This window comes from Anopheles maculipalpis, chromosome 3RL (genome assembly GCF_943734695.1).
Source record: "Anopheles maculipalpis chromosome 3RL, idAnoMacuDA_375_x, whole genome shotgun sequence".
Taxonomy (NCBI): domain Eukaryota; kingdom Metazoa; phylum Arthropoda; class Insecta; order Diptera; family Culicidae; genus Anopheles; species Anopheles maculipalpis.
Genome location: NC_064872.1, coordinates 44,436,056 through 44,455,917, shown reverse-complemented (window position 1 = coordinate 44,455,917; position 19,862 = coordinate 44,436,056). Strand labels below are relative to the sequence as shown.

The window sequence follows — 19,862 nt, the reverse complement described above, 5'->3', positions numbered from 1 at the left end:
CACGCCGTTGAGTTCGTCATACAGTTCGCACAGCTTGTCGTTGTAGTGGCTCCTCCATTGTCCTTCCACACATACGGGGCCATAGTTGATGTGTAAAAAGGCGAACCGGAAATAAAAAAAATCGAGCGAAGTTTGTTCATGAACACGAGTTATCAACTGTCAACGTGTGTATGTACTTATAAATAATAAAAAAAAGGAAAATAATCTCAAAATAATTCTACAGCATAATCAAAGACGGCTATTGCTGGAAAGATTACAAAAATTCTTAGAAAGTGTACGTTCGCTACGAAAATGGCTGACGAAAACGAATTAAAAGAGCTTATAAATCAAGCAATAACATGCGAACATCCACACGTTTTCGGTACAGTAAATTTAAATCGTTTACGTGATGTTTTATGCCTCCTGGTAGCGGCACGGAAACCGTACGATGAATCCTTTAAAGAGGATCTTGAGAATCACTCGCTTGACGGGGAAACGGAATCGTCTCACGAAGGTGCACTAGAACTATCGAAAGAAGAAGCAAAATGTAATTCGTTACATATAGTAGATGATGAATTGGAAACTACGGCACATGAAACAAATTTAATTGAAATTGAAGAAGATTTGAACACAGCATCTCGTTCGCTTTCATTGAATGATTTGGAACAGCCCTGCTCTACCTTGTCGCTACAAAAAATATTGTTGGAAATTGAAGAGATTGGACAAAGAGTAGATAAATCATCTAGATGGGGTCATGATTTTTCAAATAAATCTAATAGGGATTTTTTCTTTAAGGTTAATCACATCAACGAACGCGTTTCTGGACTGGAGATTAAATTGCTACCCGAGCAACGTAAGTGTAAGTGCAGTTGTGGTGTGATAGAATATGACGAACACCTGCACTCATCAAATACTGATGTAACCCAAGCAGAAAAAACGCTTCCATCTAAAAAACCGTCTACTGAAACCAATGCGAAAAAATCGAACTTTGATGTGGAGCAGGATGAGCGATTGAACGATGTTAACGACACACCAACGGAGCGCGAAGCAGCACCATCACAAGCTGTGGATGGTAATTCGATCCACAAGTCAACTTCAGCTGAATCGGATATTTCTTCCAAAACCTTTAAAAACAACACACCAGCACCGACAAACGCTGATGTTCCACACGACCAACAAGAAAATGAAAAATCAACGCTCCCAGCATCAACAAGTGACATAGAACGAAACAAAGTGGCATTGGTGAAAGACAGCCTGTTGCCTAAATTTGATGAGCTTGTGGCCACCGTTGATGGTTTTGTAGAACGTGAGCGAATGTTTTTCGAACGACTTGCTAACATTGAAAAATTGATGTCGTCTACCGTTGAAGAGCTGTACAGCCGTCTCCAGGAAAAGGAATGTGTTTCACCGATTATGGATTTCCACGATAACAGTGGCGTCCAGGATTTGCAACCGGAATCTTGCACGACAAATGCACCGACATCCATTCATCGTAAAGATGGTACGGAAAGCTTGCTGGAGACAAACCTACGCTCCATAATTGACCAAGTCCAAATAGAGTTGTGTTCTTTAAAAACGGCTTTCAACCGATTGAACATCGCCGCAGGTGGGAAAGTAGGGGCGGATATCCGAACTCACGTACAATGTATATCGTGTAACTGTGCTGCTGCCATGGAAGTGCATGAGGAGCTTGTACAGACGCCGGTTCCCTTTCATGTGAGACGCTGTATGAAACCGATGTTATCCCGTCAGCGCGAGTGGTTGCAGAAGGAATTAAAATTTCCAGCAGTCGTGCCGGTAAGCATGGAACCCTATTACAAACTTTTGATGGAAAACAATTCTTTGCAACCAAAATGAAAATATTGAAAAAAACTAAATGAAAAAATAAAGTCAAAAATGTGAAAAATGTCAGAAAAAGAGGGTGTGAGATAAATTAAAGGCTTTTGTTAAACACTTTTATGCACAATGATTCTTCGAATGCAAAAGCTTTTGTTACACTGTATGCTATGGTGTGGTTATCATGTGTTATTATGATTACATTATCCTATTTTTGACCACGGGAATTTGCGGACTGGTAAAATCGATGTGGCACTGTAATAAAATCCCAAAATTGCGATTTATTTCCGTTGTCTCGCATATGTACTCAGGCCTCAAAAAAACATTTTGAAGTAAGAAAATTTCTAAAACACTCACGAAAACCTTTCATGCTTTGGTGAGAATTTGGGAAATTTTCTGGCTTTAGACGGGCTTTCTGGCTTTTCTGGCTGGCAACGGGGAAATTCGATAAAATCGATGTGACACTGTCAAAAAATCTCAAAATTTCGTTTTCAGCTTTTTCTCGATTGCCCTTTGGTAGGTTGTGTACGCGCCAGATTCTCAAAAAGCGATTAGAAATCGAAAAAAAATCAAAAAAACTCGTGACAGCGTGAAATTAAAATTTTGAAATCTCTCGTGGCCCGAGGCCTCAACAGTTTGAAAATTCACATGGAATCCGGTCTTTGAAGTTAAGCAAAACTAGCATGCATCGAGTATATAGAATCGATCAAATGATCGGCTCAGGTTGGCTTGGTGACGTGCGCTTGAAAATAACAGCTTAATCTCGTTCTGGGATTATGCAATTTTCACTTTAATACACCCATTGGCTTTCAATTTTACGTCAAGAGTCGAGAAACTCGCCTGGTGAAATTTGTTCGTCACTATACGAAAAACGTCTAAATGTATGCAAATCGCAGTACATGCCTCGAAGGATGCACAGTGTAAAGTTGGTGTGGTAAAAAATATTTCGAATAACTTGTAGGACATATAGCGGATATTTGAGTATAAGTTCCTTCCCTCCCCCCATAAGCTATAGTTTTACTATCAGGATGTTACTACACATCCTCGGTCAGCCGATGGTAACAGATGCATAGGCAACTTGGTTCCGGTTTTACATAATCGGTACTCTCAATAAAAAGCCCAACATCTTGGAGGGCTAAGCATCTATGAAAATGCATGTTTTGCTTTACTTTCTATGGTCTTATTGTTGTCTAGGATTCATTTTAAGCAATAATGAACAATGTATTTAATGAACGAGTTTTGACCATCCCACAAATACACTGTCCTATAAAATTTACATCTCACAGTGCTGCACACAAAATATTGTAGGGGGGCCTTCTCGTGTCTTTTACCAAATTTCTCATTGATTCTTCGAATCATTTATGACCACACCAACATCGCACTGTGTTTCCTTGGCGAAATGTGCTGCGCTTTGCATAATTTCACCGTTTTTTTTTTCTAGTTTTGAAATTTGTTGTTTGGGAATCAAGATGCATTTGACGTTTTCGGTGCAAAAGTGACAGCTTGGTGCTGTCCAATTGTCATGATGCAAAGCCATATCGCGTGTTAATCGAGATGCAGTCTCCGTGATATGATCGATAACATTCCCATAATATTTTATCGTAAAATAAGTGTGATATTATGATGGTTGAATAAAGGTGTTTAACAATAAAATAATAACTCCATAATACATAATTAGAGTGAACTCAATTGTGAAAAAGTATCCATAGCTTCGTTTAAAGCTATTATCGACACAATTTGTCGTTTGTTTGTGTTCTTCACTCCGTATGCAATAGACCCTCGGGTTTTGTTTGTAGCAGTGAAGGTAGGAGGGAATTACTCACTTATCAGTTAATCTTTTTTTCTGTTACTCAGAAGTGACGCGGTTAATCTAGTTATGCGTACGCTATTTTGTTGCTTTTCGTCGGCTGCCGTGCGCTCGCAGTGCCAGTGATGAGTTGGACAATAACGCCGCACCTTTTGATGCTGTCCCCGTTGCGTCGGTACTGGTAGGCATCGGAATTCGCGTCATTTGCGTTACCGTCGGTGGTGGTAATTAATTCTTCCAGTGCGGCAAATTTCACTGCACGTTCTGTTGTTTGGCGGCTTTTGTTCTGTGATGATGTTGCTGCAGTGAGCAAGAACCACCCATTCTTGCACCCATGTGTTACAGGTGTTTTTTTTGGCTTTGTTTGGTTCATCATAGGAAGTGATATTAGAAAGTGACGATTGTGCAAGCCGTGTGGTTGGACGGGTTAACCGGGCCGCATAGTTTTTGTTTTCATTTCGACTCCATCCAAGTAGCAGTTGACGGTGTGGAGGGCTGCACAAGTGAAGCAGAGCACATAAAAGGGATTTCGGTTTATTTTATCCGGTGAACTACACGAGCAACACAGGATGGCGCATCATCAAGGGCAGGAGGTCGGTGTGCAAGATTTTGTACTGCTCGACTCGGTAACGCAGGAAAAATTCATGGATAACCTCAAGCGAAGGTGAGTGTCGTAAAAATAAAACACACGTCTTTACCGTAGTGAGTGTGCCGAATGTGTCCCAATAGTGTATGCGTAGGTGTGAGTGTGTTTGACATAAAAAGGGCAGAAATATGAATTATCTGAAAAACTAAATTTTGACACATTTAAGGAAATTTTAGACCACTACTTGTTAAACAAAAAGGGACAACTAAAATGAGGTAATTTTTCGCATGTTTCTGTGCATCATTCATGGCCAGCAGAAGAATGTTTGAAAAGTTTAAGCTCACTTTAAACACGTCCTGCTTTAGGATTTTTTTTAAACTTCTTCAGGAAAGAAAGTGTGTAAGATTATTCGGATGATTATTTATAAAGTCTTGACAATGTAAAATTCATTATTATTTGCTAATGTAAACTTCAAATGTCTAACAACTATAAGTTGATGCAGCTTATTTGCTACAAAAAAATTCATAAACGAAATACTGAACTGCACCATAAAGCGTTGATGAATGATTACTTATTGCTTGTGTCATCGTTTAGCCAGGCCATGACTAACAAACTTGCCATATTTGCATACGACGTGGAGGAGGTCTCGCTTCGCATTACTGTTTTTTAAAGCTTGCATTAGTCATCGATTAGTGCAACTGGAGGATCACGTCATCATCGTCATCGAGCACATTAAAAGGCCGATCGGATTGATGCGTGTTTCCCCCGCGCTTGTCATAGACCCAGGGAAGATTAAAAATATGTTCCCTGTTCTTAGAAAAAATCACTTGCGCCCCAGACCTCACACACAAGTACGTTCGATAAGCTTTTCGTGTACCAGGGTGCTGTGTAACTTGGAAACACCACTCCCTTGATCGGCCTGAACTGGCTGATAAGTGTGTAGTGAAAATACTTAAAGTTATCTATTGGCCTTCGAATTCGCGCAGCGGTTGCAGTTGAGAGCAAATATTAATCGCACCACGATGGAAGCAGAGAAGGAATAAAAAACAACGTACCAGAAAGAGGCCAATTCTGTTACATGTTCCTCTGCGTTTAACAGCTGTTAGGAATTTCGACAATGTGTGAATCATGGATGGAAACATTCGACAAAACGCAATCAGATGTTTCAGGCTCAGAGTCAGACACTTGCGGGTTTTGTTTTTCTGTTTGTTTATTTTTCTTTTACATATACCAGACGTACCATGTCCATGGTACCAGTACGAAGGGAAGGCTGTTGTGCGCCCGCCCGAAGAACACAAGTAAACACGGCCGGATCTATCATCTGTAGACAGCAGCGATGATGGCACGGTAACACTCCCGTACCAGGACCAGTGCATTTTTTGAAGCACTTGGAATGTTTTCTGACAAAACAATAAAAAATATAACACAAAAAAAAAACCACAGGACAGGGTTGGGGTGTTCGAAGGCAAGAAAACGTGCGGTACTTGAAGTTATTGCAGGATGTTTACCCTTCCAATCGGTACGGTGCCCAGTATCTTTTCAGCACACCGATTACACTTTATCATGTTGCCAGTTTACACCCAGCTACACACAGCCACATGGCAAGCAAACACTCTTCTTTGTTTATTCAATCGGTCCTATAATGTCTTAAGACAACTCCAGACTAACGGCAAGTTGTCCGTTAGGAAGGTAGCTCGGAAGAAAAACAAATCTCTTCGCAATTAAACTGCATGATGCATTCTTACCAAGTATTTGTAAATACTGGATTCATAATTAGCCTTTTTTCCATTCTGGACAATGACAACAACTCAATGTAAAATTTTTCATAAAATATGCATTAAAAAATAATTCATTTTGAACATAATTCATACACTGATCCTGTGTCGAAGCGAGCCACCCAGATGTCCATTCTCTTTTGTATAGATAATGGGCCCAGATGGGCATTATCCAGATGTCCTTTTGTATTATTTTATGGAAGGACAAAATTACATAAAAAACAGTTTATTTGAGCCATCCATGGTAAAACAAATTGATTAACTGCAACTGACGATTTAATCGTAATTTTAGTTTTATCCTCTGAGCAAGAATGTTTTACATTATGAGGCAAATGCTGGTCAAAAACATTGAATTTCCCAACATACATTAACCGTAGACATACAGTAATACAGTAATAAAAATTATACTTTGTTAGCAGCACATCTAACCAGTCCTGGCTGACTGACTGACGGACTATCCAACTACGTGGTATCAACACGTTTAGCAAGCCATTATATGCCCGGCGTGACCTAGAATATCGATAAGCCAATACAAGGAGGTGGAGGGAGAAAGAGAGAGAGAGAGAGAGAGAGAGAGAGAGAGAGAGAGAGAGAGAGAGAGAGAGAGAGAGAGAGAGAGAGATTGACCTGATCGATCCTAGAATTGAAAAATGTAATGTAGGGATGGATAAAGTTTTTTGTTTTCAGTTTTTAATAACGTCGAAAAGCGCAAACGCATTGTGCAGAAATGGTGCTCGACTTCCAACATTTCGCTAAGTCATTTAGCGAAATCGGAAGGTGTGAGTCTCGGAGCACGAATACTCTTCTGCAGACTGGAGCCCCTTTGCTACAGATTTCGTCGGAAGCTACCAAGCGGGGTTTGTTAGAGTAAAATCCACCACCGACCAAATCTTCACTCTATGGTAGATCCTACAGAAGTGCCGGGAGCACCAGAACCCTACGCACCACCTGTTTATTGACTTCAAGGCGGCCTACGATACCATAGTTCGAACCGAACTATGGAACACCTTGCAGCAGTACAGATTCCCTTGGAAGCTGGTACGGCTGCTAAAGGCCACTATGGACGGGGTGCAGTGCAAGGTGAGAGTTTCGAGCATGCTGTCGGAATCGTTCGAATCTCACCGGGGTCTGAGGCAAGGAGACGGACTCTCCTGTTTGTTGTTTATCATCGCTCTGGAGGGTGTCATGGGAAGGGCGGGCTTCGACATCCGGGGCACGATTTTCACCCGATCTCTCCAATTCCTTGGCTTCGCGGATGACATCGACATCATCGGACGGACAACTGCGCCGATACACCCGACTGAAACGCAAAACCAATAGAATTGGATTGACCATCAATGCGACGAAGACAAAATATTTGCTTGCCGGAGGCTCTGATCGTGATAGAGCCCGACTCGGAAGCAGAGTATCAATTGATGGCGACGATCTCGAGGTGGTAGAGGAGTTCTGCTACCTTGATACTTTCGTAACTTCGGACAACAACGTGTTCAGGGGAATCGTGCCTATCGCAGGACTCTACAAACTCCTGCGATCCAGAAGACTCCAACAACACACGATACGTCCGGAAGTGCTCTACGGGTACGAGTCTTGGACTATGCTGACGGAGGACGCCAATGCTCTCGCCATTTTCGAACGGCGGATGTTAAGGACTATCTTTGGGGGTGTATGCAAAGCAGGGCGTGTGGCGAAGGAGAATGAACCACGAGCTAGCTGAGCTGTTTGGCGGTGCTGATATCCTGACGGTAGCCAAAGCCGGAAGGATACGTTGACTGGGGCACGTGATGAGGATGCCGGACTCATGCCCCACCAAGAAGGTGCTCGTCAGCGACCCGTTTGGCACGAGGCGTAGAGGAGCACGGGGAGCTCGTTGGCTGGATCAAGTGGAGTCTAACCTGTCGGAGATCGGATGCAGTCGTGAATGGAGGACTGCAGCCCTAGACCGAGTTTCCTGGAAACTGATTGGAGACCTGGCCATGTCGACACGACGTGCTTAATCCTGAGCAGGCCAAGAAGAAGAAGAGTATCGGAGCCTTACGATCAGCTATCCGAAAGATTCGGGAGGAGTTTAGCTTCGAGGATGCGTCTAAAAGTGATCGAAATCATGGTCCTGTCGATCAACAGTTGGACCGGGAAATAGCAAAAGCGTTCAAGCAAAGAAAAGAAGGTTCCATTCGCGATGTGACTCAAAAATTGGGTACATCAAAAAGTAACATCCAACGTGCCAAGGCAAGATTGTATTTCAAAACGTATAAAAGACCGAAACGGAATACAAAGCAGGCCGCATGCGTTAAATATCGGGCTCGGAAGCTGTACGACAAGCTGCTGTGTCGCAAATCCTGATGCATCGTGACGGACGATGAGTCGTACGTTAATTTTGAATACAAAACTCTTCCCGGTAGCCAGTACTACACTGTGCCTGAAAGCCATGATGTCGAAAGAGGCGACAAATCTATATTTCTCGAAAAAATCGGAAAAAAGGCCGTTCATTTCTTTCGTGCCGAAAGAAGTGAATCCCTCGAACTGCCATGAAGCCAGTTATTTTGGTTATTGAGATAGATTGAGTTATTTTGGGCGCTATCCAAGACACACTTGAGAAAGCATGACTGGAATAAAGTGTCGAAAATCGTCTGGGACAAGTCTGTGCTGAACCTGATCGGAGGCGTCAGATCAATAGTGCGATCATTAGCATACGTTTGAATTATTATTACTATTATTATTTTCAGAAATAGTCCAGGGTTTACCACTAACACTGTTATAAAAAAAACAATTTGTTTTCTGGAACAGGTTTTATTTTTTGTCTAATTTTAGAATCGTGCTTATACTTTCGGAGGCACCTTTTATGTAATATAGCCTTTAGCCATATAAAAAATCAATCGATCTGTACCCTGAAATCGGTATTAATTGATCGCAAGAGGACAAAAAGAGCTAAAAAAAGGTAAACTTTAATATTAATGACGGCCATAGCAAAGATTCCAACTTGCGATCGGGTGGCAACAATTTGTTCTTCTTAAGCGAGCGATACAACAACAACAAAAACAGAAAATTTGGTCAAAATTGAAACCAATGAGAGTCCATTATCTGTTTCATTCCGTAACTAAATCCTCCGAGGAGTTGTACAGCCAGCAAAAAAAAAAGGAACAGAATAAATTTTCCATTTTGTACTCGTTTTTCACAATGTTTGCTTCAATTGGGTGGCTAATTCGAAAGACATCCAACTGGTACGTGCTCGAGAGGAATCCTTATCGCCTCCATTTCTTTAGATTACACGTACGATTAGGCAATTGTGTTGTGGTCACAAAGTGAGGAATTCGTTTGGGGTGCTGTATAAAGACACCTTTCCTTACAATCGTCATTATGATACGGTGGATGATTGATTGGAACAAAACCGCCGATGATGTACAATATTTTCTTTAAGCATTTTGTGTGCGCTGCTCGAGCAGCGCACCGCTTCATTGGGACAAGGGCACCCGATTGTCCAAGGCCTGCGAGACGAACGGGGAGGATATGGGTGTCGATGATGTCAGTCCGTGGCAGTCTCATGTGGATGAGTCGCGACACACAGCGGGGTGTTGTAAAGCTGCCGTTGCTCGTTCCGTTCTGTCCACATCTTACGGCGATTATGACCTTCTTAATTTCCAACAGATTTCGTGCCAGTGTGTTGGTAAGACAGACCACGTACTCCTCAGCTTTCATCACATATGGGGGCCGAGTGACCCCCAATCGGGTTGTCTGGTTGCTGCGTTGACCATATACTGTTGTGGGGAGGTGGGACACGCTTTTTGCAAGCGTGTTGGTGAATTGTTGTCGAGGGTCTTTCGCCGAAAATATGTTACATTGAGCTTTTAAGCGCGCTCGAACCTTACACTGGCACGGGCTGGTAGTCGTGCGGATACATACATTAGCGCACTGGGGTGACCTGTAAACCCATACTGTAATATGGAAGCTAAAATGATCTGGCTACAAGTTGAAGCAGTGTAGCGATTTTAGCTTAGATAACTTTTTACATTTAAAGTAGTGTATTTTGATCATGAATTATTTCTTTTTTGATGAAATTTGATGTAATAAAATTAATGACAAATTAAAGGTTTTTTTCCTCAGAGCGGTTAACTTGTTCAACGTATCAGTTGTGAAGAAAAAATTTTTTTTTGCACAATACATTCAACTACATGTTAAGTTGCTGGTTCCAAATCATCCTTCGTTTATCGTACACCACCATAACGGAGGTTCGATTGATGAAGAATTTATTGTTCCATACAATATGATGCAAGCGCCACGATGTAGTAAAGCTTAAACATAAACTGATAACGTGACAGTTTATCTGTAATTTTACGATGTGGACTACATAAGCCGTGCCGAAGAAATAGCAATAACATGGGACACCTTGGTATAGAATTTTGAACCGAGCTTAAATAGGAAAAGATTCCTGCCGTTTACTTTTGTTAGATTCTTATTGTTATATAAAGTTATCTTGGGCATGTGCATGTCCAAGATATGGAAAAAGACTAGGAGAAAAAGCCTCATTAATATAGTTTTACTACACAGTCATTCCATACGATGTTCACAATACACCAGACCGACCGCAAGCCTTTGTACTTAAAATAATTTCCAAAAATACGCTGGCCATAAAATATAACATTTTATAGATTTATTTCACATTAGAGCGGCATGGTTTCAAATCATATAAAAAACACATATTAACTAAATCAGTCTTATTGAGAATGCGGAATTTAAGTTCATAATACACGTCGCGATCGGACGGCTGGACATTAGAATTCAGTTTAAGCGGTTATGATGAATAAAGATAAGATGAGCTTACTTTAGAACGGCTAATATACACACGGGACAAGAATCAATACACACACAAAATGAATAAAGATGAGCTTCCATTGAAAGAAACATCATCATTTAAAAACTGCTGTATCGTGCGATAGAACTTGGTGGTACTATGGCAGCGCTCTCATTTACTTACATGAATGAACGAGTATAAAATCCCTGGCGGATCTTCTCCGCGCATTCGGGACTGGGTTTAAGGTTACGGACAGAATCAAGCCAAAGATGTCAGAAATATGGTAACCAAACCATTAAGACTAAGGCAATCCTTGCACAAAAAAAGTATCAAATGCTTAGGATTCTTGCTGCAAGAATGCTTGATCAGTCCTTGCTTACGGGGTAATGGTTTAGATAAGAATAATAAAGGAAAGGTTACAATAAAGGTAATTATAAGGGAGTGTAAAATTTATTCAGTGCTACCATCGCAAAGCGATCGTGTTGTGTTATAGATGTCCTATAAACTTCCACCGATCGATTCTGATCAGTAATTCGTGGTCATACGATTTTCTACAATACTTTAAAGGATGGGTACTCATCCTGAGTGTATTTCACTTGTACAGCTTATAGAAAAGAACTAATAATTTATCCTTCTATGCATATTGAGTCGAACATCCCTTTCGTCGGTTTCAAACGGTTTCGTCAGTTTAGGACAGGAAGTTCTTATCTCACAGGGGTATCTGACTACTGGAACTACAACCTGTCGACCTGCACAAGGAGCTAGAATAAGTACTTTGATCCACTACCCCTTGTGGGTGAAGAATTCTTTGAGCTGTGCTGACTACAAAATCGACATACTCCTTGTTCTTCAGGTCCTTGAATGAAGTGGCTAGAGATAAAAAGTAGGAGACTACTGGAGAAACACCAAAACGGCATTTTTTCAAAGCTTAAAAAAAGTTTTCCAGGACAGTTACAGTTAAAATTGTTTTAGTATAAAGGTTGGTAAATGGCTCAAACAGTAGGCCTGATTATGAAACGCAAACGTCTTCTCAAACATCACATCATTGTCACTTTGGTATTATGACTTTCCGTTTGGCTAAATCAGACGTTTAAAAGTCGATGACAGATGTTTGTCGAAAGGAAAGTAAACAATTTGCATTATCTAAACCAAACGTAAACGCGCGTTACACCAAAAGTTGTCCGTCAGTCAAGTGCAACGGAAAGTATAGTTTGCATTCATAAAAATCATGTTTAAGCGTAAATCGATAGAAAAGTTTATATATTTTACGTGGATATGTTATAACAATCATTTTGAAGCCGTTTTAGTTATTTTATTTGGAGGTTTGCAGGAATTATTCTGATGCAAGAACCACGAGAATCCACCACGAAAAAAATTCTAATACAAAACGTATAGTATTCAATCAAACTGATTCATTAGTTACAGATTCTAGTGAAAATTAGCATTTAAGGACAAGTTTAATTCGAATGAAATCATCTGTGAATGTATGATTGCAGCAATCCATAAAGATATTAATGTATGCAAAACATTCGACGACACATTCGTCGACTCTAACGGGCTGACCATAATACAAATTTTTCTTTCCGTTTGGTTAGAGTCTTTCCGTCGGAAAGTTTTCCGTTTGGCTTTGAAAATCAGGGCTAATAGCGGGTTATAGAGTTTGGATATTAATCTGCCTTGGAATTTTAGTATTTTATTGTAGTAAATCATAAAGTTACAACTGTGAATAATTATAAAAGAGAGGATAAATTTGGTTTGCATCGTTTGGTGTTAGTTAGTACGAAAGTATGATATGCACCAAAGCTTCATAAATCAATGAAAGATCAATTGAAGTACAATACACAATCGGCAAAACCTGAAAAAAGCTTTACTAATAAAAAAAAAAACAATGTTTAATTATTTTTAAACTGACCATGGATGCGGTCAAACAGCGATGGGAAACTTTCGTCGGAAAGGTTATGCAATGTGTGCCGGTAACTAAGCGCATATTGCATTGCGCCACAAAACAACGCAAACGTTACAATAGCGCACAGACTGTTTGTAATTTTTAATTAGCATCAACCGTTGGTTCCGTTTTCCACGGCTCTCGGGTGCGCCCCGAAACGATTCGAGACCTTCCGGCATCGGAGCAGTGTATCATCTGTCTGCTTGCATAAGGCCCACAATTGATAACAATTTAACGAAAGTGCGATGGAAAATGTGCGAGTCCGGTGAAAAGAGAAAGGTCAAATTTATGCATTGATGATGAGCTCGATGAAATTTTAAAACTCCGTTAAGGTTTAGGCCTCATGTCTTGCTGGTAATGACGTCACGTGAAGCGTTGTAATGATTCGGCTGCCGATGAAAACCAACAACCTGCAACGGTCTGTTGGGCGGTACGATTTACGGGGTGCCAGACTGACAGCTTCCTTAAATGGATGATTGGTTAAAAATTAGGGATTTTTTTCCATCTTCTTCTTCACTGTATATAGCTATCGTCCATCAGCAAAGGTTATGCTCATCAGTAATAATATTTTGCCTTTTCTGTTTTTCTCCCTTTCTTTCACAGGTTTCAGGCCGGCAAAATCTACACATACATCGGTGAAGTTTGCATTTCGGTGAACCCGTACCGCGAGATGAACATCTACGGTCCGGAGTACGTGAACCGGTACAAGGGGCGGGAGCTGTTTGAAAATGCGCCCCACATCTTTGCCATTGCCGATGCCGCCTATCGGGTGTTGAAGCAACGCAACAACGATACCTGCATCATGATTTCGGGAGAATCGGGTGCTGGCAAAACCGAGGCCTCGAAAATAATTATGAAGTACATAGCGGCCGTCACGAACCAGGGGAAACAGGGTGAAATTGAAAGGTAAGCCGGTGGTGTAAGAAAATTCCAGCATTCTTGATACCACAATTTGAAAAATATTAATATTGCCAATGAAAAATATTACTAAAACAGCTCACTGCCTGCAGTTGAAAGATTACTCAAACTTTTAAAACCCATTAGTATTGAGAAGGGTCAAATTAGTAAGAATTATATTAGTTTTATTATCCTCAAAAATCAAAAGCAAAATCAAACTCGTATCCACGCAGCACACCATTAATAACCGCGTTAGGAAATAGATTAATTATCGGATTTGAAAGTTCAACGCTAGCGGCCATTGAAAGAGGTACAGAGATAAAGATTGGTATCCTTAGGGACTTTCCTGGGGGTACTTTGATTGGTAACTTTTAAAAGCTTTTCATTATCCTATTTTCCAATAATCTGGGTTGGCGTGAAGCGTCATAAAAATTGATTTCCGTAATTTTGGAATGCTTAAGATGTCTCATCTTCTACTAAGCATCCTTTTATAGGTCACGCCGACCATCTAATGGCTTACTAGACTTTCTTGAAAAATGGCGAGAGCATTGGCGTCCTTCGTCAGCATAGTCCAAGACTCGTACCCGGAGAGGACTACCAGACGTATCAAGTTGCGGTAAATCGTGCGTCTCGTGTGTTGTTGGAGTCTGCTGGATCGCAGGAGTTTGTAGAGTTCTGCGATAGGCACGATTCCCCTGAACAATGCGCCTTCGGATTTCGCTGCTTACGTTGTTGTCCGAAGTTACGAAAGTATCAAGGTAGCAGAACTCCTGTACCACCACGATCGTCGCTGTAAACTGATACTCTGCTTCCGAGTGGGGCTCTATCACGATCAGAGCCTCCGGGAAGCAGGTATTTCGTCTTCGTCGCATTGATGCTCAATCCAATTCTATTAGCCTCGCTATTGAAATATTAACCAATCTTTAATCCCGTTCCATGCAGAAGGGAGTTGCCACGAATTTGTTTTGTATTGAATAGCTATAGAAAAGTGTAAATATTGCCGACAACTACCAAATGCGTAACGCAAAATTGATATTGTGTGAGTGGTAAATAAAACATAAACCGTGGCTTACGGTGAGCCAATTGAGTTCAGCCGTTTCGGAGAGTTGTGTAGGTCTTCCGTGTATCGCTAATTGGCGTGAAAGAATTCTAATTGAACATTGATTTTGTGATTCTGAACCTTAGCCCAAAGTTGTTTTGCCGGGAACCATTCTCAAGCGTATCAAAGCGTACGAGAGCAGCGTTGCTTTTGCAACTTTTTGGCAATACGGCGTAAGGTGACCAGCAATTGTAATTTAAATCCAGTTGAAAAGTTAAAAATGCACGGTTGGAGAACTTTAGACACTTTCAGTTTTTCACAGCCGATAAAGTAAACCGAAACAAAAGTTGTCTTTTGTTGGAGAGTTTTTAAAATTTGGTGTACCGGAGTTTTCGGAAAACGTAAATTGATTTCCGCACCGTCGTTCGTTACAGTTGCATAGTAATGTAAGGTAAAAATTCATTCGTGGATGAAATGCCACTATTGAGATTATGTGATAGGCGGTAGTGTTCCCAGCAATTGCGTCCAACACCGTGAAATTTAATTATATATGTTCGATTAATTTGAAACCGAACAGTTTCTCCTGCTTTATTCGACATTTTCGACGACGAAATCATCCGACCATATTAGATTTCGAACCATATCTCATCATGCTTTAACGTCGAATGTATTTATTGACAGCCAGTGGCCAATTCAAAATCTTCCATTTTGTCTTTTATTTTTTTTATTTGTACAGAGTAAAGAACGTACTTATCAAAAGCAATGCAATTTTGGAATGCTTTGGAAATGCGAAAACGAATCGCAACGACAACAGCAGCCGCTTCGGCAAATACATGGATATCGAGTTCGACTACAAAGGGGATCCGGTCGGTGGCATTATTACCAACTATTTGCTGGAAAAGTCTCGTGTTATTCAGCAGCAAACCGGGGAACGGAACTTTCATTGCTTCTATCAGGTAAGTGAAACAAATATGCAAAGTGGAAAATTTTTAATTGCATTGCAATTCTTGGTCGAACACAATCCAGATGCAGTGAGGAGGGCATCAATTACGCAACGCTAAAATCAGGAGTTCTTGACTCCCTCCCTCCCTATCGTACCAAAACGTAAAAACCACGAAGCGTTAACTCAAAATTTTACCAAAAAATCTTCCGAAAAGATTACGCTTCGTGTACCAGGGGTTTGTAAATTGCAAATTAAAATGCCAATTTTAGTTCATTTATTGTAAATTTTCAAACGCGCCACATATTTTGAATTGCATAGTTGTTATTTATTTTTATTTATGATTAATTGTGACGGTACAATGCCGTTTTGCTTCACCTGACAGCGTGTTATGCTAGTGGTGGTGTTTTATTTTTTTTACAAGGCTTTTTCTGCAATCGCCTCTGAAGTAACTGATACAAATTTAAATCCACATATAAATTTCAAAGCAATAATCAAATTTCAGAGGAAAAGCTAACGTTTTTAAAAAATGAATAGTTTTTTATTTCCTCGATGTTGTTGGAGAGTCCAAGTGCTCACTTAGTCCGTGTTTTTCCCTTTATCGAGTATATCCATGGCATTCTGTTAGAAGATGTTGTACTGTGCCCTCTCTATGCATGTGGGTTAATCGTCTATAGGCTAATTGTTAGTCCGACAACACTTTTCGCTTGTAGGATTGTAGGATAAATACAATTTATTACGTTTTTTAGAAATCGACGAAGTCGTAGTGAATGAAAAACTATGCTGTAAAACAATAATCGATTGTGTTACTGATTCAAATACTATACTCATCGTCTTTCTTACGTGTTACAGCTTTTGCGAGGTGCTTCAAATAATGAGCTACAACAATTTAATCTAGGCAGGGATCCAGCAGCATATCACTACACCAATCAAGGAAGTACGGAAATTCTTTCGGAAAAATCAGACTACCGTGCGACGACCGGTGGCCTGCAAGCTCTAGGGTTTAGTGCGGAAGAAATTTCCATGGTGTGGCGCACGGTTGCAGCAATTTTGCATTTGGGAAATATTGAATTTCAAAGTAAGCATATTGAGAAGTACATTGAACCTGATGAAACGGAATCGATATAATTTATTTACTTTGATTGCAGTGCAGGATGAGAAAATAACAATTACCAACGGCAAAACGCTGGCAAACGTTGCTCAACTGCTGCAGGTGACTGGGGAAGAAATGCGTACCGCCCTGACGGAGCGGGTGATTGCAGCGCGTGGAGAAATTATGACTAAAAGCCACGACACAAAGCAAGCAGAATATGGTCGGGATGCGTTAGCAAAAGCTATATACGATCGTATGTTTACCTGGATCATACAACGGATCAACAAAGCCATCGTTGTCCCGGGAAGCACTACACAGAAGCGCTACAACAAGGTGATTGGCGTGCTGGACATTTACGGCTTCGAAATTTTCGACCGCAACAGTTTCGAACAGTTTTGCATTAACTATTGCAATGAGAAGCTGCAGCAGTTGTTCATTGAGCTGGTACTTAAACAGGAGCAAGAAGAGTATAACCGCGAAGGTATTGAATGGACCAATATTGAGTATTTTAACAATCAGGTGTGTAAATTCGATTGGTGTGTTATTCTGCTCCCTGGTTTTCTATATTTGATTTCTTCTTTTCCCTCGTTTTAGATTATTTGTGCCTTGGTAGAGCAACCCGACAAGGGTGTCATTGCGATCATGAATGAAGCGTGCTTGAATGTGGGTAAAATAACGGACGAAATGTTGCTGGGTGATATGGACAAGAAATTGTCCCACCATCCACATTACAGCAGCCGTCAGTTGAAACCGATGGACAAGGAATTGCGTCATAAGGAAGACTTCCGTATAACACACTACGCCGGCGACGTGATCTATTCTATTAGTGGATTCATCGAAAAGAACCGCGATACATTGTTCCAAGATTTCAAGCGCCTGTTATACGGTTCGCACGACCAGCTTATCAGCTCGATGTGGCCCGAAGGGGCACAGGACATTTCGAAAACGACGAAACGTCCGTTAACTGCAGGCACACTGTTCCAGAAGTCGATGGCCGAGTTGGTGGCGACACTGTTACGCAAGGAACCATTGTACGTGCGGTGTGTTAAACCGAACGACATCAAGAGCCCGACCGTGTTCGATGATGTGCGCGTCGAGCATCAGGTCCGCTATTTGGGACTGTTGGAAAATGTACGAGTACGCCGTGCCGGCTTTGTCCATCGCCAACGGTACGACAAGTTTTTGCTACGCTACAAGATGATTTCACAGTACACGTGGCCAAACTTCCGGGGCGGTAATGATCGGGACGGTGTGAAGGTGCTGATGAACGAGAAAAACTTTAGCCACGATGTACGGTTCGGCCGAACGAAGATCTTTATCCGTTCGCCGCAAACGCTGTTTGCGCTCGAGCAGCAACGGAATGACATGATACCGCACATCGTGACGCTGCTGCAGAAGCAGGTACGCGGCTGGATCGCACGCCAGAAGTACAAGAAGATGAAGGCCGCCATCGTCATTATACGCCATTATCGAAAGTATAAGCTAAAGAGCTACGTCCAGGATTTGGCGGTCCGGTTTCGTAATGCGCGCACGCTGCGCGATTACGGCAAGGGCATACAGTGGCCCCAGCCTCCGCTTGTCGGTCGGCAAGCGGAACGGCACCTGCGGATGCTGTACTCCCGCTGGCGTGCCGCAATGATCCTGCGCAAGTATCCACGCGAAGAGTGGCCGCAGCTAAGGCTACAGATAATCGCTGCCAGTGCGTTCCGTAAGCGCAGGAAGTTCTGGGGTCACGATCGTCGATGGCTCGGCAACTATTTGTCGATTGTGGCCGAAAATAGCAACTATTCGTCGTATAACGCGAGTGTACGGAACATCAAGAATGCGGATCACTTTGAGACGATCGTATTTTCGGCGTTTGTGAAAAAGTTTAACAAATGCAACAAATCGGCTGACCGGGCGATCATTGTGACGGACAGCGCGATCTACAAGCTGGACGGTGCCAAGAACAAATTCCGCAACATGAAACGAACGGTTCCGATTCGGGAGGTAAGAGATATGGTGAAAGTAAATCACAGCAGGTGAATTTAAAAAAAAGTACACTATCTTTTGTCCTTAGATTACATCGATAAGTGTCAGTCCTGGGCGTGATCAACTTGCAGTATTCCATTCACATCATAATAATGACCTGATTGTGTCGTTGCAAGGAGAGCATCAGCCCTTGAAAGAGGATCGTATCGGAGAGTTGGTAGCACATGTCGTTAGGCGATACTACGCGTAAGTAGTGTTTTACTGCCTATTAATTTGTAAGGCAAGGCATATTAATGTGAAAACCATCGTGCTTATCTCCATTTTGTAGTATCTCCCAACAAGAGCTACCAGTGAATGTGGCATCCACGTTTCCTTTACGTCTGGGAAATAAATCCCGCTCGTTAAGCATTGAGGCTGCCGTTGGACAAGATTTGCCGGAGTTTTCACACACCGGTACATTCATCGTCTTCAAGGTTCCACCGGCATACGCAAGTCCGCTAGAGTCGACGGAAACAATGGCATCGAACAACACGTTACCACAACGATACTAGAGTAATAAGTAAGACAACAACAAAACTCGACAAGCAGAAGTGCCATTAATAATAGTGAAGCGAGAACAATCTAGAATTATCACAAGTATTGGAAAATTCAATCCACGCATTTCTTAAAAGTGCATTCCACATTTGACCTGGTGCAGGATTATGAGAAAAACGAGTGTGGAACTGAATGTGATAGGAGGGTTGTACTTTGTTACCTTTGTACGATTTTTTATGAGGAACAGGAAGCTGAAATACGACGATTGTACAATCAACGACGACCCCTACAGAAAACTGATGGCTGGGGAAAACCATTCTTTTGTGGCACTCCGTCTTATGTCGTATTAAGTATTTTATATAGTTTTCAATTTTAGTGTTTTTATAGTTTAGGTGTAAAATGTTCTTAAAGAATGTTTACGAAGCTATAATTTGTTTTCCTTTTTGTTTGGTTTATGTGTTTGTACTTAATAGCTGGACAAGTCTGCACATACCTGGCCTGTGCAATTTTCCGTCGCGTCCTTGCGTAAATGCTGCGAGATTCGTGCCTTTAATAATATGTCCATTAGCTGCAACGGCAATGAAACAATAGTATTAAGCTATTTCGTCCTCAATGCGGATAATGCTGCATTGGGGATTCGATGCTGATTTCGGAAATGTTTTACAAAATAAGAC

General features: G+C 41.4%; 4 protein-coding genes across 4 annotated transcripts in view; all 4 read left to right on the top strand.

Moving 5' to 3' along the window:
- Positions 1 to 19,862, top strand: part of LOC126565727 (60S ribosomal protein L38) — a 205,588-nt gene that overhangs the window by 33,645 nt on the left and 152,081 nt on the right. The window lies entirely within an intron of this gene.
- The window catches only part of LOC126564104 (probable serine/threonine-protein kinase DDB_G0282963), a 160,469-nt gene that overhangs the window by 74,544 nt on the left and 66,063 nt on the right, over positions 1 to 19,862 (top strand). The gene's annotated exons all lie outside the window — the stretch shown is intronic.
- On the top strand, positions 292 to 1,836 carry LOC126564605 (uncharacterized). Its single transcript, XM_050221683.1, has 2 exons — positions 292 to 708; positions 775 to 1,836. Exons 1-2 carry the CDS (start codon positions 292 to 294, stop codon positions 1,834 to 1,836), a joined length of 1,479 nt encoding a protein of 492 aa, XP_050077640.1.
- LOC126563989 (unconventional myosin ID) lies at positions 4,180 to 19,205 on the top strand. Its single transcript, XM_050220883.1, has 8 exons — positions 4,180 to 4,286; positions 13,318 to 13,620; positions 15,387 to 15,606; positions 16,443 to 16,668; positions 16,739 to 17,202; positions 17,278 to 18,672; positions 18,743 to 18,900; positions 18,983 to 19,205. The coding sequence occupies exons 1-8, from the start codon at positions 4,192 to 4,194 to the stop codon at positions 19,203 to 19,205; spliced, it is 3,084 nt and encodes a 1,027-aa protein (XP_050076840.1). The 5' UTR covers positions 4,180 to 4,191.